Source organism: Thermobia domestica, chromosome 18 (genome assembly GCF_964235325.1).
Source record: "Thermobia domestica chromosome 18, izTheDome1.hap1.1, whole genome shotgun sequence".
NCBI classification, from domain to species: domain Eukaryota; kingdom Metazoa; phylum Arthropoda; class Insecta; order Zygentoma; family Lepismatidae; genus Thermobia; species Thermobia domestica.
Window position 1 is genome coordinate 179,998,460 of NC_137471.1, and position 24,695 is coordinate 180,023,154.

The 24,695-nt window shown below is 37.7% G+C and overlaps 1 protein-coding gene across 1 annotated transcript in view; it reads right to left on the reverse strand.

Annotated features, from left to right (window-relative positions):
* Positions 1-832: 832 nt before the first annotated feature.
* The window catches only part of LOC145676018 (dual specificity protein phosphatase 22-like), a 431,106-nt gene continuing 407,243 nt past the window's right edge, over positions 833-24,695 (reverse strand). The window contains exons 4-6 of the mRNA XM_081746858.1: positions 20,466-20,637; positions 6,828-7,006; positions 833-1,822 (exon numbers count right to left, since the gene is read on the reverse strand). Of these exons, the coding sequence (XP_081602984.1) occupies positions 1,450-1,822; positions 6,828-7,006; positions 20,466-20,637 (724 nt within the window). The 3' untranslated portion in view covers positions 833-1,449. The remainder of the gene's footprint in view (positions 1,823-6,827; positions 7,007-20,465; positions 20,638-24,695) is intronic.

The following is a 24,695-nucleotide window of genomic DNA, read 5'->3' on the forward strand; positions in this document are numbered from 1 at the left end:
ATGTAGACATGTAGTGTGTATGTGGTTTGTTTTTATTTAAGCCGTTGCTTAAGATTTATATTATACAAGGGTTACATGCTACACGTATGGGTGTACAAATAGGAATGAGAAGAAATTACCCGCAATAACCTTTCACAGGTAAGAAAATCATTAATCATTAGAGTACGTATGGCTTCACGATTTTATGGTATAAGCAGATCTTCTATTTTGTAACATCTGTTTTGTACTTCACGTGACGTCACCGACCGCAAAGTATCCTGGGAAAAATGAGAGCACAAAGGCTGAATCGAGAGTTCCCTGTCTGGCTCGCAATCAGAGAGCTTTCTAAACAAAGATGGGATCTTTTTTCTTTGACACATTGCTATATATATTTGAAAGATATATTTAATTATATATACTTATGTTATAGGAATTTGTTTATCTTTTGTTTTCTTGTTTACGTTAAAAATAACTCCGTCTCCTAGTAGACATTCTCAGTTAGGCCTACTCGCTTTCATAAATACTTATCTCTAACACTTAATATGAATCATATTAAAAGGCCTAATCACTGCGAAATTAAAATACAGTTAATTTTACAGTAATTATGTGATATCTTCAAATAGATAAAATATATAAAAGTAATGTGGAACAAGAGCGAGCTAGACAATATTTTGCATGAAGTAGAGTTACCACGAGTCACCTAGTAGCTTTTCGTTTGCAGCCATTTATAAACGAGAAAACAAATGCCGATATTCTAAATGGCTGGAAATCGAAAGCAGGTAAGTGAGTCGTGATAACGGTATCTCATGTAAAATAATATCGTCCAGCGAGCTCTTGTTCCACATTTCGATTGTCTTTTATCTATTTGAAGATATCACATAATTACTGTAAAGTTAGCGATATTTTAATTTCGCTGCGATGCGGCCTCTTAATTTCCTTCTTTATTAACTTTATAGCAAAATAGATTGGCTTCTCTGGTCCCTCATTTGTCAGCACCAACCTAACACATCTCAAACAGTATACCAGACTATTGTCATATTTTGGTTTCCAAAGCAAATTGCTTCTTTCGTTTTCTCTACATACAGACTCATACAGGTATTATCTCTGTGTTACGGAAGAGTTTAAGTTTTCCTCTGTACTTATATAAAGAGAGAGAGAAACATGTGATATTTTGCAGCTACTTTTGTGGACCAAAATGTGCAAAAATCATTACGAGAGTATGTTTGATTAAACAGAAGTTGGTCGGAAACCATTTCATAGTGATTGTAAACGCACTCGCTCCTTCGGGTTATTTCATTGAAGGTGTTCCGCAGAAGGACAAGTTTATTTGAGTGAACGCTATTACGTCACTTTTACTTTTCTTGAATGCAACTGTGTTCACCCAGAACCTCGAATAGAAACTCGTGTTGGCGGTGTAACATAATCATTTCCATTATTTTTAATTTGTTGAGGAACATAAAAAAAATGTTATTAGGACTTTTTATTGATGCTGTGTCTCCAAGGTCGTGGGGAGGGATTAGGGGAAGGGCTCGGAGATGTTTGAGGGGTTGTAGGGGCAGAATCCGCTCTTTTCCTTGACCGAAGTCTCGTCGGCTCGAGGAAACCCGTGGACCCTCGCCAAGAAGCCCCCTGCATTTCGGAGATGTCGGCCCGTGATCCCGATCTGGAAGGAGGAGCTGAGCCTGGGCTGGGAGTTCCGCTGCGACTGGGGCGAGGGCTGTTTCTTCTACTCCTGTCCCGTGAGCCGGTGGGCGTGGCTGGCAACAGGCGTGGCGAGGACGGTGTGGAACGCCCCGAAGGAGGTGGCGTGTTCTTCTGCGACGTCCTTCGGCGAAAGATACGGCTGAAACAGAAAGAAAGAAAAATGAGTACGAAGAATTTCAAGCTACTTATTACATTTGCTACTTAAACAACTTGCTCCTATGCCCTAACGACCTTGGCCTTCGAGAAAATGGCCAACCGAAATGCAATTTGAAGAGTTAGCAATAGGAGTTTATGAAAGAGAACAAATGCTCTTCCTGTTGGGAAACGGGGTTTCCAGAGAATCGCATAAAGAAAATGAAAGTTTTCTAAAGTTCTTTTGGGTTAAATCTATCCATACCCAAGCTAGGTTTACAGAAGTCTTAAAGATTTGGCTTTAAAAATAAATAAGTTAATAAATACCTAGGTAAATAAAATAATATAGGAAATGTGAAAGGTAATTTCTTTTTTAACTATTGTGTATATCCTAATTAGAGAATTGCAATAAACAATTTGATCTTTGAAAAGTATTAGTTCATTGCTAAAAAATGTATTACACAAATTCATCATGGATATGTAGGAAATGTTATTAAAAAACAGATAGAAACAACGAAAGATTTTCATTTATTCTTCCTTCTTTAAAAAAAATCTTTAAGTTTCGCGTCCCACGATTAGGCCGGCTAGGTTAAAGACGACGGTGATCATGACAAATGAATGAAATGGTGGAATGAACACTGGGAAGAAACGGAAGAACCAGAAGAAAATCCACGTACATCATGTTTATCCACCACAAAGCTCACTTGGAGCGACTTGGGATCGATCCAAGGACCCTATGCACCAGTGGTGAACGCTCTACCGCTGAGCCACCGCGGCTATTCTTTCATCTTTAAAACTATCATTAGACCTATAACAACTGTGTTAATATTGCACAGTCCGACTCATTGACTGTGCCACTGTTTCAAACCAAATAATAACAATAATCAAGGGCGGTTCATAATAGCCTGGAAACGCTTCTTTCCGTGCATAAAGAAAGCAATACATTAATATAAACAACTTAATAATGATTGAAGAATAAATATTCAGAACAATGCATTACAAATAACAACTTTTCTAAGCAGAAAACTACATCGCTCACACCGGTAATAATAATAATAATAATAATAATAATAATAATAATAAAATGAAATCTTTAAGTTTTACGTCCCACGGTTATGCCGGTTACACTAAAGGAGACGGTGATGATGAGAGATGAGTGAAATGGTCGAATGAAGAAAGTAGGAGGAAACGGGAGAACCCCGAGAAAACCCACGAGCACGTGTTTGTCCACCACAAAGTTCACACGGCGCGAGCTGCGATCGAATCAGGGACCCCAAGCACTGGAGGTGAAGGCTCTAACACTGAGCCACCGCGCCCCCATATATAATAATAACAGGGCGGACGCGGGGCTCGGTGGTAGAACATTTACATCTGGTACGTGGTGTCAGTGGTTTGAATCCAGCTCGGGTAAGGGATCTCTGTGGTGGACAAACATTGTTTGCGTGGGTTTTCTCAGTGTTCTCACTATTCCTTCCATTTTCTTCATTCCACCATTTAGTTCATTCCCTTCATTACAGTCTCCTTTAGCCTCAGAAGGGTCTGGACAAAAGGGCGAGAACAGAAAGGCCGGAGTCAAAAAGGACCCGCGTCATAAGGGCCAGGGTCAAAAGGGCCCCGCGAGAAAAAAAACACCATAAGGTCCCATTTAAAAGGGCCCACGTCAAAAAAAACTTGAGATATAGCCTGAAAAGTCTGAGAAGTATAACAATGCTTAGATGAAAAATATTCTGTGTATAGTACCTGATTGAATTGTGTTGAAAGAACATACATGTCGAAAATATATAGGCTCAGTAAAAAACATTACCACAAACCAGTAATAACGATACGCATGGACGGAGGAAAAGTAAATGTCGCAGGTGGGTATTGGTGCGAAAATTGCATTGAATGGGCCAATGAATGTGGATATCGTGGCAGCCAACTTTGATTCTGCCACATTGGATATCACACAACAATCTTTAAATGGAAAGGTTATGTATGACACAACAATATTGGCTAGAATCTATCCTGAAAGGAGAATCCGAACTCACTTTTTATATATGAGTAATTCATTACGAGCTAGTGTGTTCTAATTAACTAGGGATGGGCACGAGTTGAGGTAAAACCCGACTCGACTCGAAACTCGAAGCGAATTCGAGTCGAGTTCCGAGTCGAGACAAAGGTAATTTTCTTGAGTCGAGTTCCGAGCCGAGTCACTGTTTTGAGGTCGAGTTTCGAGTCGAGTTGAGCTTGATAAATGGCTCGCTCGTTCAGTTTGTTTTAAAATCATTGCCTCATTTGACAGGAAAGCGAAAGGCATGAGAAATTTAAGAAGCAATGTGGAATATTTTTAGTGTTCCTCGCGAGATGGGACACTGCTCGCATCTCGTTTCGTCTCGATTAACGAGACAATAGATTTTTATAATGAGACAGCCTCAAATGTCGTGAGCACCAATATAAGTATATACTGTAGTTCTTACCATTAAGGCTGAGATCTGCATTGTCGAAGTTTTGAGCCTAAGCAGAAGCCCAACTCGGATAGTGATGTCAACCGGGTCAGCTCGGTTCAGCTGAGCGAACAGCTCCAACCAGCAAGGTTGGGTGAGCTGTTGGCTCGGCTCGATAGTGAACGAAATGTGAGCCGAGCTACTGGAGCCATTGACAACCCTAAACCAGGGCCGAGCAGCTTTGAACATATTTGGCTGGCGCCCTGTAACTTTTAGGTTTAAGAATTTTTGGCTCAAGCCCAAATACTTGCTCTTCCTGAACTCAAACCCAGAACCTTGTGAACGATGTCCTTGCCTCCTAGACTTCACGACTACCTACGTCAGCAGTCAACTAGTTTTTAGTATTCAGATACAAACTGCCTATCTTTCATGTTTATACACTGTTTTTATTATAATAATAATAATAATAATAATAATAATAATAATAATAATAATAATAAATTTGTAGTAGTAGTAGTAAGTATCACTGATAATAATTATACTGTCTTTGTAGGATTCTTGAAAAAAGTATTTGAAACTATACACAGCCTTTGCTGGCTCGATTTAGCTCGTTTTGGCTCGACTTGACTCGAAACTCGAGTCAAATTCGAGTGGAGTTGGAGGAAATTTTTCGAACCGAGTTCTCGAGTCGAGCTCAAATGTTTATTTCGGGTCGAGTCGAATTTCAATGAAAACTCGCTCGTGTCCATCCCTATAATTGACATTTAAAGTTAAGTTACATCTGAAAGAAAGTTTACTATATTCCTGTTGGTAACTGTACACTGCATATTACAGAGAAAGAAAAATATGATTTTACTTATATTTGTTTGTGTTTTGTCGATTAATTGACAATAAGCCATTCGATCGTAGAAATTGGAAAGTGCATGCTATATAGCATATCTCGAGGAATTTTTTTTCTTTCATAATATGATGCCATAAGTCATTCGGTGTGTGTAGTTTGGTATAATACACGTTGTCCATAATGCACCCTTATAGAAGGTAACCCAGGAGTAATAGATAGAGAAATTACTCCTTGTCTTCCAATTCACCGTTGTCGAGAAATTTTATTTTTTATGTAAATGTTGTCAAAAATTCAGTTCATAGTGTGGCGGCGCTCCGACCTGTTGGAGCTAAACGTGATGTAAGTTGTGTGTCGATACTAGATGACAGGAAAAATCTCTTTACGAAGCACTGTCAAATACTTCTCACCGGTCAGATTGCATTCACCTTTTTTTTTTTTTTTTTTTTTTTAATGAATGCAGTTTTTGAAATAATGCCAATTGCAGCATTTGTTTTTCCTTTGTCCACGCGTTTCGTTATTATCATTGTATCCAAATATTTTTGATTAACCTTGTATAGCTACAGATCCACATGTATGTTCTTACAGCAAAATTAAACCAAATTTTTACACAGAATATTTTACATATTAATATGTCTTTTTATACTTTGATCCAAGTGTAGAACTGGAATTCCGTAACTAAGGGGACAGTCTGATCGGGCTATGTCACGAGAATACAAGCCCAAAGAGACGGAGACGCAAGCAAATTTTCGTGGAGAACCGAGTTAAGCGATAGAGATTGTTGCAGAACAAACAACAACCAAAGTTAAGATCACCATTGAAGTTTCCTTTTTGCTTCTAATAACAACTGATATTCTTCCTTCTGTTGGGCAAACACTTCTACTTCCTAAGGGAACACTATCGGCTCGTTGGAGACCCAGGTTCGGATTCCACGTTAATCAATAGGTCCACGTCTCATATAGCGTGGCTGCTAAATAGAACGTTAAAATCAATTCAACTATCCTTTCGTGCATCCCTGATTTCCGCTACTGCTTTGATTTCAGGCTTTTGGCTGTGAGGCTGGTTTTAGCGGGACCCTTTTGTCGCAGTGCGGTTTCGATCCGGGCCTTTTTGACACGGGGTTTCTTCTGACTGTGACCTTTCTGTCCTCGCACTTTTGTCCGGGCGCTTCTGACATGGAATAGAGGCATAATTGTTGGACGTAAAATGCACTGAGCCACCGCGGCCCCATCTGGAGAGTTAATTACGAACCTCAATAATCCAGGCCAAAAACCAAGAAAATACAATAGGCCCTACAGCGCAAAAGTTGAGTACTACTGACAGGTTTATTGTGTATCGTGATCCTATAGGCCTTCTCGGAATCTGTGAATGAGTGGCAGGCTGTTGCTCGTTTGTTTGGGTCATGGCCTGTACATTCTCTGATCACTGACCTTGATTCTAGCAATAGAAAGAATAAAAATATACTTTTTATAGTGGAATATTGTATTTTTTCTTTGTGTTTGCACCTTTTTAGCCTTTTTCTTGATTATCCGGGATTTTCGGCATCCGGAGAACCCTTTCCACCCAATTCCTCGGTTAATTGTGGCTCTACTGTATTTACTCATACTTTCAACCCTCGTGAGATGTTTGACCAATTGAAATTTCAGAGGTATCACTGCAGAGTTTGCTTCTGGGCATAAACATTCACTCACCGAGAAATGAGAACAGAATATAAAGTAATACTAGAAATTAAACAAGCATTGTGTACCTACCTCTTGGAATCTGTGCGACATAAACCCGTGGGACAGAACTGTCCGTAAGAGCAATTTCCTTCACACAAATCTCTGGACAAGATAAGGCTCTGATAGGACAGCAACATCCGTCTACACTGCTCTTCGTCTTGTTCCGAAAGAGCGAGGCTTGGGAAACGTTCCATTAGCCTACGACGTTCCTGAAATAAAAACAACAGCTTATTACTTGTACAAAATCTAAGCAATGGATCGTTTAAAAATTCGTGTGAAGAAAACAGTAATTGTAATACTACACTAATTACAAGTTGTTTATCTCAATGTTTTGTCTTTATCTCCAAATCACGTGACTAGTTTCAATGTAAAACATCTCACTTGTTACCGCAGTTTTTTAACAGCCAGACCATCATCAGGCCCATAGAACTTTGTTGGTATGGACTCAAGCAATGTTACCAGATTGAGCTAGAAGTACTGGATTGGGCGATTTTTTGTGCCCTAGGTACCAAAATTTCAAATTGGGCGACACGCTATTTTTTGGGCTACTCTTAATTATCTGCAGGCTATAACTCTTAAAAATACGCTACATTTTTATTTTTATATAATACAATAAAGGCTTGTTTGCTAAGTAATTTATTCACAATGAATGACACTATTAAACAAGTTCGGTACTAGTTCAATTCTTATTTTAGTACTTTTAGTTCTTCATATCTGGCAATACTACACTTCTGTTAAGTTTCTGCTGTTAGAATTAGGGATAAGCAAAATCGGTTTTTTATAAAAACCGGAAACCGGTTTGTAGAAAAACCGAAATCCGAAAAAACAACATTTCGGTTTTCTTCATAAAAGGTTCGGTTTTCTCCAAAACTAGTTCGTATTTTTCACCGAAACCGGTTCGATTTTCACCGGTTCGATTTCCAGAGAACAACGAAACACTATTCTAGTCAGAAATAGAAACAATTTTGGAAAGAAACGGAACCGGTTTTGAAGAAAACCGAAACCGGATCATATGAAAAACCGAACCGGTTTGGAAGAAAACCGAAACGGTTTCCGGTGAGAAACCGGTTTAAAAAAATCAAAACCGCCTTCGGTTTTCCTGAAAACCAAAAACCCGGTTTTTGTGCCCAGCACTAGTTACAATATCACTGACCATTTTGCTATCTCAATTAATCCCTAATAGTTATGCGAAGGAGTAGAAACATGCACATTGCAAATTTAATTGTGTTACTATATTGTCCATATTAACATAATGAGTAATTGGAGTTACAATAAATCTTCGAAAGATCATAAAGAATTTAGTAACTAAACTAAAGAAGTGAGAATTAACAATGAATAAGCGTACTCTAAACGTTGTAATGTGTATTTCAGACCCCATAAAACTACACTGTAAAAGAATCGCTGTGTTATTTCAACGACATGCCTATGTGTTAACACAATTGTGTTAAAATATAACACAAACAGGTGGTTAGAGCAACTTACTCTCCATTTGGAGTTGTATGTCAAACGCCGGTAGTTGAAATGACACACAGCCCGTATATTAAATTAACACAAGTGTAGAATCTTCGGTATTGTTTTCTGCGTGATTGCCAAATATGCTGGCCATCTAATTATAAAGGCTTATGCACTGAAGCTACAATCAAACGCAGTAGAAACAAATTCTTAAAGGAATCCAGGTAGTCCCAAAATTTCAACGTGCAAACCGCGCGATGTGTTCTCAGTTGTTTTACATAATGCTTCTGAAGAAATATGTCAACAGCAGGAAACAACACCGTATTACTGTGTCACTTCTACACTGTATTAGAGCTCACCAGTCAACACCGGGGACTGTTTCCAAAATGGCGGAAAACCAGTGAAAACACGATTAAGAGGCAAGCATACTATAACGATTTAGGTAAGAATTTCCTATCATTCTTGAACAAGTTGTTGGTGAAGGTTGTGTTTCGAACCATCAAGAAATACTTCACAATAAGTGTTAGGGAGGACGACAAAAACGTTTATGAAGTTTTTTCTAAATAAAATGTTCTGTAGTTTACTATTCTTATTTTAAAACTAGAATCTTCGGTAATCGTAAGCATGCACACTACAAGTTTCCCAATACAGAAAAATGGTTCCATCAACATCGCGCACGGAGTTATTTGAACACGGTAGTAGTAGCAACAACGTCATAGTAACACAAAACTGGAATCGAACTAACACCAAAAACGGTGCTCTGACCTTGAATTTTAACACAGGGAGTGTTGGATTAACACCAAAACGGTGTCACTTATACGCCTTTGACCTTGAATTATGACACAGATTTTGTGTTGAAATAATAAGAAAATGATGTTGAAATAGCACAGGGACTGTGTTATATTAATACTTGACATGGTGTAATATTAAAACAAAATAATTAACACACCACACATTGTGTTACTTTGTTCGTGTTGCTGCAACACCACCAAATGTAACACTCAACATTTTCCCCCACACTATCAACACCGAACATAGTAACACAGATACGAATTTAACACCGCTCAACACCGGTTGTGTGTTAAAAACGTAACACATTCCCTGTGTTAAACGCCAACACCGCTGGGTCTGTGTTGAATTAACACCGCATACTGGTAGTCACGTCGGAACCACTGCTCTATGTTAAATTTGAGTTGAATTAACACAACCATTTTTTACTGTGTAACATAACCAAATAGGTCTCGTTTGAAAATCAGAAAATTCGCCAATTTTATTCTATCAGCACCTGGCCAGTTCATTGTACACTGTAGTTCTACTGCAGTTGATGTAATATGGCGTTTGTCATAACACACCATCGTCAACGATCCGAAACTGCGGTCGCCTCCTGACCATTGCCAACCCAGATATCTGACATTTTTATGTTTGGGCTACAAATAATTTAAATCCGCTACTTTTGGAGAACAACTTCGGTACTTTTTAGTCTTCAGATTGGCAACACTGGACTCAAATAGAGATAGATTTGGTCAGTGGGCTGTGGGTCAAGATTTGTGAGTCGGCCGTGAGTCAACAGGACGTGACCCACTCTGACTCACCAACCCAGCATGAATGACTCTGATCTACCGACTCACTCTGCTCTGTGCATTGTAGACAGCATCTTCTGAAGACTGGTCAATTTGTCTACAGTTTACTTTCAAAGCCACCATATTTCTTCCATTTTCATTTGTTTCTATTTACTTATCTGGGTTAAGTACGTAGACTCCATATCTAAGTAAAAAAAAAAGAAAAAAAAGAGCTCCAGACACTTTTGGATATTGATACAGTAAACCTCCCTTAACGGACACCTCTATAATACAGACATATTTTTTTGTCCCGGCAAAAATATATGTTCTCTTACGGAAAAAACTCTCCCTTTTACGGACACTCTCAGATACGGACGCGGACAGTCCTTTTTTTTTTTTTTTTTACCCCCAAACGTTTCAATAACCTCTTCATAAGGGACGGGAATTATTCTCGGTTCTACGATATTTGACAGTAGACAGAAAAGTCTTTTCCCCACAAGTGTATCTATCATCAAACAGAACAACTTCAAGCTGAACTTGAAATGCGTCTTTTTTTCTGCCCGCAGTAAACTGCTTTCTGGTGGAAATCCTAGAAAATCTTCAATAAGCACTAACACTCTTGCTGGATTAGTCGTATGGTCAAGAATTCTATGCGGATCTTCCCTTCTCTAACAAATTTAGTGCTTTTTCCTCTGGGCCTTGCATCCTTCCCGACAATTTCATAGATAACAAAAGAAACATAGTTTATTTTGCAATAACATTTTTCAACGAGCAATGTTTTCTCCCTTACTTTCTTGGAAAAGCAAAATTTTTCTTTTGTACAAATTGGTGTGTCAAACAGTTGAACAATTAAAGAAATTTGCCATTAATCGCGGTGAAACAGAAGTTCTCCAATTGATCCAACAGTTGCAAGCAAATTTCGAACAGAAACTAGTGTCCGTAGGATGTACACGGCAGACAACTACTGCAGACTTTTTCCCAAGAAATTTGATGAATTTCTTCTTCACATTTTCAGTATTTAATAATAATATTGCATACTTTTTAAAGCTATTTTTACTTTTAGTATAGGCGGTATGTGAATTAATGGACTTTTTACAGGGTGATGACATGTCCTTAAGAAAATTACCATACACGCATTATCATTTGCAGTATACGAACATATTAACATATTCCCCAACAATAATATTATTTAACAGAAATGAATTTATCCTTCATCCGTCCCAGTAATTCAAATACGTACTAAATATAGTATTTTCATATTGAATTTTACGTATTTACGCTCATACATAATGTATTTACTGTATATTACTGCATACAATTACCGTTGAGAGAAATTAAATTTTTGTAACCTCTCTGTAACGGACAAAAATTCCCGTCCCATTGGTGTCCGTTATTCAGAGGCTTCACTGTATTTATAATTGTAATAACAGTAATAAAACTTACTGCTAGGTTTTCAAGACAAAGTTGAATTTTACACTTGTTTCCTTTTAAGTTGATCTGCTTTACCTTGATTGCAGACCTTCAAATTTGATACTATTTTTCACTGAAAAGTATCTGTAATTCAACAAGGAAATAATTATATATGATAATTAAATTGAAATTCATCGTAATATGACCGTGACAATGATGCGTCAGAATGGGTCACGGTGGATGGTGGGTCATAGTGGGACAGGATGTGTCGTGGATCATGGGTAAATTATTCATTGACCCACGCCATTTCTGAATTCAAGTTGGTCCACTTGTTGTACCAACAGCACTTCTGGTTACGAGCCTGATTTGAAGTTTAGTGTTTTCTGGAGTGGGCCTCCCGTTAGTCTAGTGGTTAGTACATTTGCATCTGGTGTATGGCGTTCCACGTTAGTAGCAGGCCCCGACGTATATCCAGCCGAGTCAGCAAAATTTTTCTCGATTCTGATTGGCTATAGAGGTCACGTGATGTTAGGCCCTGCCCACGTGGAAAATTCAAATTTTAGCCACGCCCCCAGGTCACGTGGTATGACGTCATGAGTCACCCTGCGGGGAAATCCCTCAGTCTCTTTTATGACCGGGATTTTTGAAATTCGTTCCCTTTTACGGTAAGATGAATGCTTTGGTACCTTGATTCTGATTGGCTGATAGGTCACATGATCTTAGACTCGCCACACGGTGAACAGGTAACATGGTATAACGTTATGAGTCACCTTTGTGGGGAAAATCCCTCATTCTCTTTTATGGTCAGGATTTTTTTTAATTCGTTTCATTTTACGTGCAAGATGAGTGCTTTGGTACCTTGATTTTGATTAGGTGATAGAAGTGGCGTGATCTTAGTCCCAGCCCGTGCGGGAAATTTAAATTTTTAGGTTACATGGTATGACGTCATGAGGCCAAGTGATCCATCCTTGACCTTGATTTTAGAATTACGTTCCCTTTTATGGTTATCCTTTTTTGATGGTGTACTGAAGTTCCCCTTTTAGGACTCGGACCCCACTTTAAGTATTATTGTCCCTTTTTACGGGTAATACGGTTCTTACCTTGATGGAGAGACAGCCCACCTTATATGTTTACGTGTGGAAATTAAGTACAGAATCTTGTCCTTGAATTGATATGTCTTTGAAAGGATACATTTATTTTCTAACAATGGTGAAAGAGGGGGCCATCCTTATCGCTTGTAGAGTTCATTGTTAGAACTCATACAAAATATTGTTGTGAGTTTGAGCGATTTTTTAAACGCTCAGCGTTTTGTTGCTCAGTAAGCGCTGCATTGATGGAAACAGTGTTTCCAGATTTTTCTTATCTAAACTGCTCCGATTCTTTTCGAAATGGTTCCGCTGAGTGCAAGAATTTTGAAACTTAAAAGATTTTCAAAACTAAAAATTTTTCGAACTAAAAAAATGAAAGAAAAAATTTCAAAACAAAAATTTTTCAAACTAAAAAAAACTGAAACAAATTTTTTTCGAACCAAAAAATATTTGAAAGTAAAAAAATTCAAAACAAAAATTTTTCGAACTAAATTTTCGAACCAAAATTTTTCAAACCAAAAAATTTAAACAAAAATTTCGAAACAAAAAATTTTCCGTAAAAGGGAACGAATTTCAAAAATCCCGGTCATAAAAGAGAGTGAGGGATTTCCCCGCAGGGTGACTTATTCGGGCCAACGCGGGGGAGTACTACTCGCGTTGGATTTCCAGTGCGAGAGCCTAGTAATTTCAACAAATTATGATGGTTTTGATTGCATCTAAACTATAAGCCCACTTCTTACATAGCCTCGACGCTTAAAACATACGCCAAACTTCAGCAAGCGAACAGCAAAAAGTTACTCTAGAATGACAATACAAGAGTTGTCTTGTAATCGGAAAAATATATTGTGTAGGATTTGAATGGATTTAGACATTTCAACACAATCGTCAATATGGTTGAATCGTCAACCCCGTACACTTTTGGGCTGGTTAGGGCCTGACCCCTAAATGCGTTGGACGTATTCAACCACTCGACGTTGGATTCATTAGCACATACAAACAGTATGTGAGGTTTATCGCGGATGCTGCGTTACATATTGATGGGTTTCATGTATGGCATCGTGACAACTTCATCCGTCTCCAAGTGTTTACGTACCTTCTGTTTAGTGCTCCCGAATCACCAGTTTCAAATATGCCTTCTACATGACTGGATATCTTGAAGAGCATCCAGGAAAATTGCAGACTTCAATGTCCTTTTGTTTTGGATATGGAACATCATTGGATTGTCAGTAACATCACGCAATAGTCCCTGTTGTTTTCAAACGTGGACACTGTGAACAGCTCTTGTGCTTTTATCATAATCTTATAGATACTCTACATATCAATGTCCTTCATAGATTGGCATGCACCTTTATCAGCGTACTTGCTAATGTGATGATATATGAAGAACCATATCGTAATCATACTCGTAATCCCCAGCCTTCATTTGTTTCGGGTGTTTTAACGTGACAACTATCCATCTTTAACACTGCAATATTACTAACTCTTTGCATGTGCAAATACTGTTTGTAGTCTTTTTCTAGATGCACATCCCGTGCCAACATCTTGCAGATGGTTTAGAGCATATACGATTTTCCTAACGATCATTAGAACATACTGGTACTTGTCGCTTTTTCACGTAGATATTGATGGTCATTTGTCTTGTATCTTGCCAATGCACCAAACTGCAAACAGGTTATTTCGACGTTTGTGCAAATATCCCCTCATAGCTTTCTTTCATGTCACTTCTCAACTCACAATAGAGTTACTACAGAATGGCTAACACTAATTAACTCCTGGTAAAATTTCAATGCTATTTGATATGCCACATGACGTACGTTTTCTCTTACATTGTGAATCCAAATTTAAAATGGTTACTTTCAATATGGCGGCCACGAAGTTCATGTTCCCCAACATATAGCACATCTTATGCATCCTCTACTAAACATTTGACCTTCATTTCTGTAGCCATTCACTTGCGGAATGAGTAATTCCTTACCTTCCTGTGTTGTTGAGCCCTATTGTCGGCCATATTTCTTCCTACTCTCATGCTTCTTTATGTTGCCCTCAGCCGCTATAAATTTGCATATGTACATAGTTTCAGATCCTGTTTCATATCTGATAAATGTCGTTCGGCAACTCGAGTATCCCATCGAGTCCTTTCCTGACGAGAGACTACCCAAGGAATAGAAACACGCCTTTTTCAGTTTAGTGAACGAAACACTTGCCTGCCAAAGGGCGACGCAAATGACCTCCGAGTATTGTAATACAGCGGGTGTAAGGTACAGAGACTCTTGTTGTTTCCTCTGTTGGTGTGCAGCAAAACATAGGTAACGTATGATATTCAAGCAAGGATAGGTGTCGAATGATGTTTTTAGCAAGACAAAACGTGTTTGTTGTGGGTATTAAATAGGGCTTTCAAGAAAAGATTTATGCAAGATTGCGTGTGGATTATTGTACTTGCTACAGCGTCACGAAAGAGGAATAAAACGCAACTTGAGGCTATTGAAAGTCAGGTTTTCTGATATTTACAATAATTGGTAGTATACGGAACTAGGAGAAACCCACACATACAACGATATGGTCGAACACGAAACCTTACATGATTTGGGATGGACTCCAGGACTCCTGGATTCATATCTGAGTGCTTTACCACGCAACGACGGTGCATCAAGAATGATATTAAAAGGTAGTATTTACATATTAATAATGTTCGAGCTGTGGGGTATAGGAGCTCTCTTGTGGCTAGTAGTCGCCAAGTCTAGTAGATGATGATGCTGGTAACTCACCTCTATTTGCACTATCAGTAGCTAGTGCAGCCTACCTAGATGGTAGTGCAGCCATATCTTTTCCAAACAAATACCACTGCGTACATTCTCTATTTATATTGTTAACTCCCGATATTTCAAATGGTTCTACGTACGAGAATTATAATTCAGCTTCCACGTCGGATATTTGTCTCCGGCACGAAGAGTATGTCCATTTCCTGTGAACATGCCCTTACGCCGCCACTGTTCCTCATTGATTTATACATTAATCAAATCTCCAGGTCCAATAATACACTATTTCGATTGATCCGACCTTTCTCCGACAATTCATTCTCTAGTTCTATTCATTTTTGTTCTATCTTGGTACATTTTCGGCGGGCTATATCAGAAGTGACGCATTTTCGGATAACAACTTCTTATCTTAAATCACTTCATTTATCATTCTCCCTCATCCCTTGAAGTTTGATCCATCATTAAAGATACACCCTGTATATGAGTGTGAGTGTGATTTTTGCAGTGGTAGAATAATGTTAAAGGTGTATAATGCCTATCCTTAATCTGGTGGTCCTGGCTTTTAAACATGCGGTCGGATACCTTGACTAAGATGTTGCAAATATATAACGTCAAGGATTTATGACAAATGAAAGAATGCCGAGCAAGAATTTCACATTCCCTCTTTCCTGTTTCACCTATTGTGTCAAAGAAGATTTTCGTTTGAAGATATTTTACAAACACGTACATTAGTCTCTACACGCTTTTTAACTGTCAGAAAAAAAAATGTCGTTTGAGTGATAGGCAACTTTTTGTAGGTCGAATATGACTTCTCACACCAATAGACTTGTCATTATTAATTAGATCATTTAACTTAAAATTGTGTATTTCTCACCATTGCGTATGTCTTTCTCAGATTGGCTTGCGGACCCCCTGAGATCGTCTTGCGGACCCCAGGTTGGGAAAGGCTGTTCTATCTAAATTTCTGCTCAAAAGATATTAAATAGTAGTTTAATAGTAATGTCAAATAGCAAAAACTAAAATTGTAGTATGATATTTGAGACAATACATATTGGGTTTACATTTTGAAAGTACGTTGATGGATTACGACTAACAGCATTTATAAGACCTGAAAAAGAAAAACTTTTTCGGTTCAAAATCTCTCGATTATGCTGTTTAGGGTAAGGAGAACGAATGATTAAGGCAAGTGAATGATGATGGAAGAATTGGTGGAATGAGAAAGTGGGAGGAAACTGAAGTATTCCGAGAAAACCCAGGGACAGGGTGTTGTCCACCACAAACTTACTCGGCCAGGGATCGAATCAGGAACTCCAAACACCACAGGTAAGTGCTCCACCACTGAGCCACGGTGGTGCCCTTGAAGAACAACAAAAGTTCACAAACGTTTCAGGAAGATTAAAAATTTCATTGAGTATCTGGAAAGAATAACGTAGGGTAAGGCATTACAATTTCTCATCCTTTTTCCCTTCATCGATTCTCTCAAAGGGTTTCTAAGCTCACTTGTAGACATGGGTGTAAGTCTTCTTTTTCTCCAGTAGATTTAAAAGAAGAGTTCACCGGCGGAGATCTGGAGACAAATCCTTCTTCTAATGCCAGCTGGGTATTTCTGAACGTGATCAAATTTCCAGAAAATCCTTTTGGAAACGGATGAAACCTTGTGGTCGATGTTTCTTACCAAGATCACAGACTCGATTTCTTTCTTCCTTTTTTTCTTTTTACTAAACTTAAAATAAAATATTTGAATTTATTGTTTTTATGTTTGCAAGTGGAAGATAAAGAAAACAGTAAGCATTCAGTATACTGACGTCAAGAGCAGACCGACATATGGATTTTTGTTTTATTTGTATCTTCTCATACTAGACATAATCTCTTACTTAGACGCTGTCATTACGATAAACTGTTACAATTTTAACGACGTAATTTTACTGATTTCTTACATTGAGGTCTCGTTAAATATCAGATGCTTTTCCAGAATGAATTTATGTTAAAAACTGTTTAAATTAAATTTCATTATTACACACCAGACTGTCCTCGAAGTCCTGCACCATCATCTCACTATGTTGTACGAGATAAAGTTTGCGAGGGTGGATAGTGCCACTAGTTAAAGGCTATTGGCAGACATAGAGGACGGATTCTTGGGATAAAATGAAGGCAAATATTGCACGTATAGCGAGTGCTGTCGTAAGATCAAAGGCAAATTGTCAAATGATACGACTTTCATAGAAAAATGACTAACAACAAAAGCGGAGGGGGATAAAATTTCTCTTACGCATGCGAACATGCGACGTATATTAACGACTCTCTGCATGATGTATGACTACTGAAGCACTCATGTTAGTGGATGGGCATCGAAATTGAAAGTGAACCGTCGCTTGCATTACATGGATTTCAACAGTAAACAGCTCCATCAAAGCCTCACGGGCTAACAGATGTGTAGTCCCATAGCAGAGTTGCCATTTACTATATATTACTGCAAAACGTGTGTAATCTTCCTTTGTGGAGGAGAATTGTGGCAGAACAGAGAAGTGGCTGCACATGAAAAATCTCGATACAGTGGGTAAAGAAAGGACAGAGGGCCATAGCCCATATCAAAAAGAATAGATTTGGAAGAAACCTGTTTACACTAATATTGACCAGGTTGTCCATTTCGAGTTCGTTCCACAAGATTGTCCTGTAAGAAATGAACTACATTGTAAACAATTTCGTCAAGTGTATGCCATTCTGAACGAGAAATAACCGGTATTAACGAGAAGAAAGAGGGTGTGGTCATTTTCCTGATTCTCTAATGCAGGAGTTCAGGGGCAGCCTGCTATTACAATTATTTCTAACAAATTTTAAATTTCACTAAAATTTAAAGATTAAAAGTCCAGGTCATTTCAGAGTTACAAATCAATAGATGGTCCATATCACTAATTACCCTGTTGAGCCACTCCCAATATTGCTAATGAAAACTCAAATCGATCCCACAATGCAACAAAAGTGACTCTGCGACACTACCGGCTAGAGTTGTAACTAATTGCATCATCTGCTACTGGCAGTAGCTAAGTGTATCATTGGCTAATTCTATCAGACTCACGCGCTCTGAATGATTTGATTCGTTCTTGCTTTTAGTAGTTCGTGATACGCAACTTCCTTGAGTGGCGGCGCCACAGTTTCCACAGTTTCAGCGGAAAGAGCAGCTGAAACCTCTTATACTATGTTATGACTTTATTATGGTCCTTATATTGAAGGCCGTGAAATTGAAAGTTCCTCCAATTTAAAATGCGCACATCAACGGTCGAAAACATCCCAGGAGTAGATAACGTTATCGCTTAGAATTCCAAACTACATTAGGCCTACCACAGAAACAAGCCACCACTGGATCCTATCCTCCAGTCACGACACTTCGTGATGAAGATCCTGTTTTATATTTTTCTTGGACTTCCCAAAGGTCACTTTGTTCCAGATTTTTCAACTGTAAATTCATGCATGTTGCACGTTGTCCCTATGCGACACGTTTCCTGCCATGGTTGGACGTTGCAGTCTCGTCACCCGTACGATATTCAGTAAGTTGCAGAGATTGTGAAGTTATATTTTTGTTATCTGTTTCAATTGATCGCCCCTTCTAATACCCACAATTGTACGGAAAAGTTTCATTTAAAAGAAAGTCCAAAACTCAAGTATGTTGAAAAGACACATAACGAACATACATGTAAGCATAAAAGTATGAACATGAAATGGAATATTACTGTACACTCTCCAAACATCAGCTTATGCTGTACGTTTGTATACTTCAAGCTAATACTCCATCTATTGGTATTTCCGTCAACCAAGAAAAGCGAAATGACAGATTCACTTAAAAGCCATTAAGCTTCATTGTTGCTTTTAGTATCGTGTCAGTACACAGAGGGTTGTAATCGCTAGTTTTAAAATTCAGTTACATATTTATTGTCCTAAAGTTGCTGTATGGTATTTAAGTTCATTCAAAATATAAATTTAATTTCTCTGAATTTTCAATTATTCAAGTACGAACAAGCGCTTTGTATGCTCTTTCCTTGTTATAACTTTCTCTGATACAATTTTCATGCTTAACAAAATTTTCCGCGTAACAAAAACAATATTTGAAACTTGTAACTACTACGTTTATGTATATTTAGTTATAGGGCAGCAAGGACTATCGTCCGGTACCTTATGATAACAAAGCTCGTGGCCAGACTGGTTTAAACTTGTTTTATTTATGCTGTTAAAGATATAATAAGGAGGAAGCCATAGTTAATTTAAATGTATTTTTAATTTCTGCGAAATGAATGATAAATATTAAGGAAATACAAAGTTTAAAAGTAACAAAAATAGTTTAATTTATTGAAATAATTATCGTCCTAAGTTTTGGTGATTAAGATAATTTTAATCAAACTGGGACCGCAATATTTAATTATGTATATATGTGTTACAAACTATATTCTCATATTTACATTATGGCATTGCTGGCTCAAAATGACAATAAATACCAAGGATTTTATAAAATAGAGGATCTGCTCTTACAACAAAATCTTGAAGCCATACGTCACAGTTTCACCACCCCACTCCGCCCTACTCTGCCCACTCCGCCCAATAGGATCGCAATGTTTTGAGCCATAACAATCATGACGGAAACGAAAGTAGCTAATCAGACGATGGCGGAAACGATAGTAGCCAATCAGACGTGTCTACGTTCGGTTGTTTTTTGGCTTCATCGATTTAATAGGATGAAGATACATATGGGCAGATCCTCTATTTATAACATTCTTGATAAATACAATAAAAATAAAAATAAGTTCAACTTCTTCTTTCATTGCATACTTCAAATGTTAATATCAATTTTAGAAAACTTGGGGTACGGTTTCAAAGCATTTTAAAATATTCTGAAAGGATTAAATACAAAATATGTAAGTAAAGTGAATATTTTTTGTGAAAAAATTCTGCTTAAGCCTCGCGGCATTACCTGATAACCGGTAATTTCAATCCATAATTTGGTAATGCTCTCGATCTGGAAAGAGTCCTTCCGGCCACAGTGCATTGGTTTATGAAGTGAAAGAGTTGCAAATCTAGGCATGATTTACATATATGTTGTGCACCTCATTTTTGCATGTAGCTTTTTCACTCTAGATCTGCACACTACCCCAACTCTAGAATGTTTCTAGGGTACTCGAACACGGATTCTTTCTTGATATTACTTTCACCAATTTTGGTGTGTGTCTGTTACATTATGCATTTAATCAAATGTAAGATCAAACTAATTTTACCTTGAAATCCTACCTGTCCTCTACACCCACAATAATCTTATGATAATTAGTGTTAACAAGAAACTAGCTGGATTGTTAGGTCTTTGAAAGCAATTAGTTTTTATTTCCTCATTTAATTGTAAAAGAAAAATGCTGTACTTACATCATGTAGCCTATAATTTTCGAACTCCTGTAGTTGTTTCTGGAAACCAAAGTTTGGATTTGCCACCGCTCTCCCCACCCTCACTACTTTGAGGGCCTCCTTCCAGTTGAGGGACGTCACACTCATGATATAGGCAACGGCTACCGTCACGCTTCTTGACATACCCGCCAGGCTGCAAAGATAAAAGAAAGTGATTTATTTATTCCTCAGAATTTCCAACATAGCTGAGATATAGTGACAAACTTACCGAGTAGTAAAAGAATTAAAGCTTTATGGTAAAATTGAGGCAAAGTTAAAAAAAAAGGTGGCCAACTTACCAAGTGTTACTGTATCAGAATATCTTGTTATTGATAACATTAGCGGAATGAATTAAACCATGAAATCAAGTAGGCCTATAAATGGTTTAATGACAGGGCAATATTATGACATTCTTAATGATTTTGTGCATTGTTGAATCGAGTGATCTTCCTATTAACTTATTTCAACCCCAAACTATAGGAATAAGTCTCTAATCTGCTACAAAACACTCACACAGACAATCTTCTAGTCAGTGCTGTGCCTTGGGGAGGGCGCGACCGGGGAGACGGCCCTGGGCGCCGAAATAAGGGGGCGCAAAATTCGGAAAATGCATGTGCACATATATGAAAATGGAAAGAAAAAAAGAAATAAAAAGTGCTCAAAATGAAGGAAAAGCAGAGTTTATTTTTGAAAATTTTCTTACGTTTTTCGCTAACTATAGTGGCGCTTCGCGGCTGGTCTGTCAACCTCCGTCATAGGTACGGCGGCGCCGTCGTATACTCTCGCACCGGGCGCTGATTTTCCATGGTACGGCACTGCTTCTAGTAAAATCTGAGCTTTTAAAATAAATATTCACTGAAAATATATGAAATCGGGGTGAACGTACTCCCTCGTTATGGCCCGTTTAAGCTCCAAACAATCGGCACGACTGGAAACTCTCAGAAAACAAGTCATATTCGACCAAATTGAATTTTTAAAGAAACTTATCTCGATTTTCTTTTACTCTAATCTTGTGGGAGGGGAAGTAATTGAGTCATCGTGTTTGATTGACTTCACCTCCAAGCAGTGGGGGGTTATGTGAATACCTCAATCAATGCATACAGTATATTGAGTCAAAATCAAATATTTACGGAAGTTTTATATTTTTTAATCCGGGGGCAGGGGTCGAAGAAGTAAATAGGAATACTTTCCTGTTCTTTATGTATTTGTGAAGCCTCTAAAAGTAACCTCATAATCTATGAAAATCTAATAGTTTTACAAAAGTTATCTTGGATCATATTTTTTTATTTTGATTTGGTTTTGGGTTTAGCGTCCTTTTCAGCAGTGAATCTATATAAGAAGTAAACCTACAGCTTAATATTTAATAAGAATACATGGACTCCTGCCGGGAATCGAACCCAGGTCTCCCACAACAAAGGCACATACTCTTGCCGCTTATTGACAGGGGAGCTCAGGATTTTATTTTTAATCCACGGAGTGATCCGTACTTTATTAGACGGCTAAATTCAAATCTTATCCTTCACTGATTTTAATCACAAGCACTGACAAGGAATCATTGCATTCCTATTTGGCAAATTCAATTTGCTCAAAATGATTGCTGGCACTAGATTCAGCACCAAAAGAAACAGAAAAAGAAGGTGTTTAGTGGCAAACTGTATACGGAATGGGAGATAAATGAGAATAAAGTGCGAAGATAGAAAGTAGAAAATGTCTAGAAATGCTATGTTAATTTTGAAACGAGTAGAGGGTTGAGGTCAAATGTTAGATGTGAGGAAAGCATGTGGAGCTCCACTGCACTGTTAAAAATAATTTCCCAAATCTGAGAAATCTTTTCTTATCTGTGCACAAAGTTGCTATTTTCTTAGAAACAAGAGTTTGAAACTCTCATTAATGAGAACTGAAGAAAAGTAGATAAGGTTGTATAAAGCGAAACAAGAAAATATAATTTTACTTTCCTTATGAATGAGAATTGCCAAATCTCATTTCTAAGAAAATATTGTTTCGGTGCACAGATAAGAAATGATTTCTTAAACTTAAGAAATTATTTTTAGCAGTGTGAATAGGCGCAATGTGAACAGTGTTTAACTACCAATTGTATGTAACTGGTTGTGAGAAGAGTAACCAGTGTTACAACCGGCACGTTTTCTTGGAGGGGATCATTAATACATCAGAACCCTGAATGGAACAGGCGTATTTCTGAAAGGTACCACGCCAGCATTCATCCAATGAAACTACACATTCCGTTACACGTTGCAAACATTCTTCTTGATGTACGAGGATTCGATTCTATCTCTTTCTACCCCTCGTGCATACATCGTATTCAGACTGACTACAGGGTCTCTAGTTCCTCAATCACGTCACTTTTACGATAGTATTGACACATTGCCATAGCGTGGAACGCCTCCTTTTACAGAGGTCTTAAATTGAATTGACCACTATTGATTTCAATAGACGTGTGCGTCAAGAGCCATATGTCACATGACCCCTTTCCTGTATATTCTTCTTGCGTTAAGTCCAACATGACGGCTTTTCAGATGTCCTCCATGATTCACACTACGTCTATTCAGTGGAGCTCTACATGCATCCCTCATATCCAACATTGCACGTCAACCTCTTTACTCGTTTCAAAATTAACATGGCATTTCTAGACATTTTCTACGTTCTGTCTTCGCACTTTGTTCTCATTTATCTGCCAGTCCGTATACAGTCTGCCACTAAACATCTTCTTTTTCTCTGTCTCTTTTGGTGTTAAATCCAGTGCCAGCAATTAATTGCGTGAAATTGAATTTGCCAAATCGGAATGGTCCCTTGTGAGGATTATGTAAAACAGTCAAAGTAAATGTACAAAATATATCAAAGCCAAATTCAAGTTTATTCTTTAGTGACTAACTTCATGCAGAGTGGATAATTGGGAATTTTAAAAGAAAATGTGCAACATACTGCACCAACATCGAACCTGTTTTATGAAAATTATCGTGGAACACACACACACACACACACATATATATATATATATATATATATATATATATATATATATATATATATATATATATATATATATATATATATAATCAAAAAGGAGCATAAATTTACCCTTTCACTCTTGGCAAATTTTAATCCAAATCTGTGAGGTCATAGAGAAAATACCTGAATATACGATGTTTTTTTTATAATCTAATAAGTTCTACGTACATGATTTATACTAGCAGCGTTCACCCCGCTTCGCTGGGGTCACCCCGGAACGCAATAAACCTTGTTAATTAGATAATTTTTACTTTTTCGCTTAACCATAAAAGATTGCAGTAAATGTTAACATTATATCGCCTGTCATTTATGTTAACCCGCCGAGTGACACGGTCATGTGGGTTGCATATAAATACGTTTATTTTTACCTATGATGAACTAACAAAGGATTTGTACGTTATGGACACTTGAATGGTCAATTATCTCAAGACACTGGTAATTGAAAATTAAAGTGATATGATAAAAACCATCTAGGGTCCAAATAATAATAACCCCGCAAAAATGAAAGAAATTGGTTCAGCCGTATTAGCGTGATGAGGGAACAAAGGATTTGTGCGTTCTCTTTTATATATATAGATTTATATTGGAAAATTATCTTACGTGTATCTTGAAATGCTTTTATAGGTAGAGTCAAAATAACAGTTCGGGCGAGTCTTTTCTGCTTCGGCAATTTTATTATAAAATTCCTAAATGCAATGTCTTTAATTTACAAAAAGTAATAGTGTCTTTTCTCCTAATTGAGCAGATGAAGGATATTGGTGTTTTGCAGGGTGCTCCTTCCGCTCATGGCAGCATCCAGAACACTTGCAAGGTTATAGGTGACATTTGTGGATAGACCCCCCGGGGATACGGGCCTGCGCTGGGATGCTTATGTTCCTGTTAGAAGACAGAGAATAATTGCACAGTGTAAAGTGAATAAAAGACTTAAGTGTAACGCCAGAAATATATAGAGAGTACTGAACCATATATTTTTAGAACAGTCATTTTCAAACGATCTACCGCGACGGAATCCTTAGCATGGCGTAAGAAAGTTAAGCCTTTATAGGAAAATTATATCTTTCTAAACTGAAACATTGATTTTTTTTTCATTATTTAACTGTCAGGCAGTTAACGTTTCGTAGGTAATGTTTCGTTATGATCAAATGACTTGATATTAACAATCAATGAATATTTTTTATATTTATC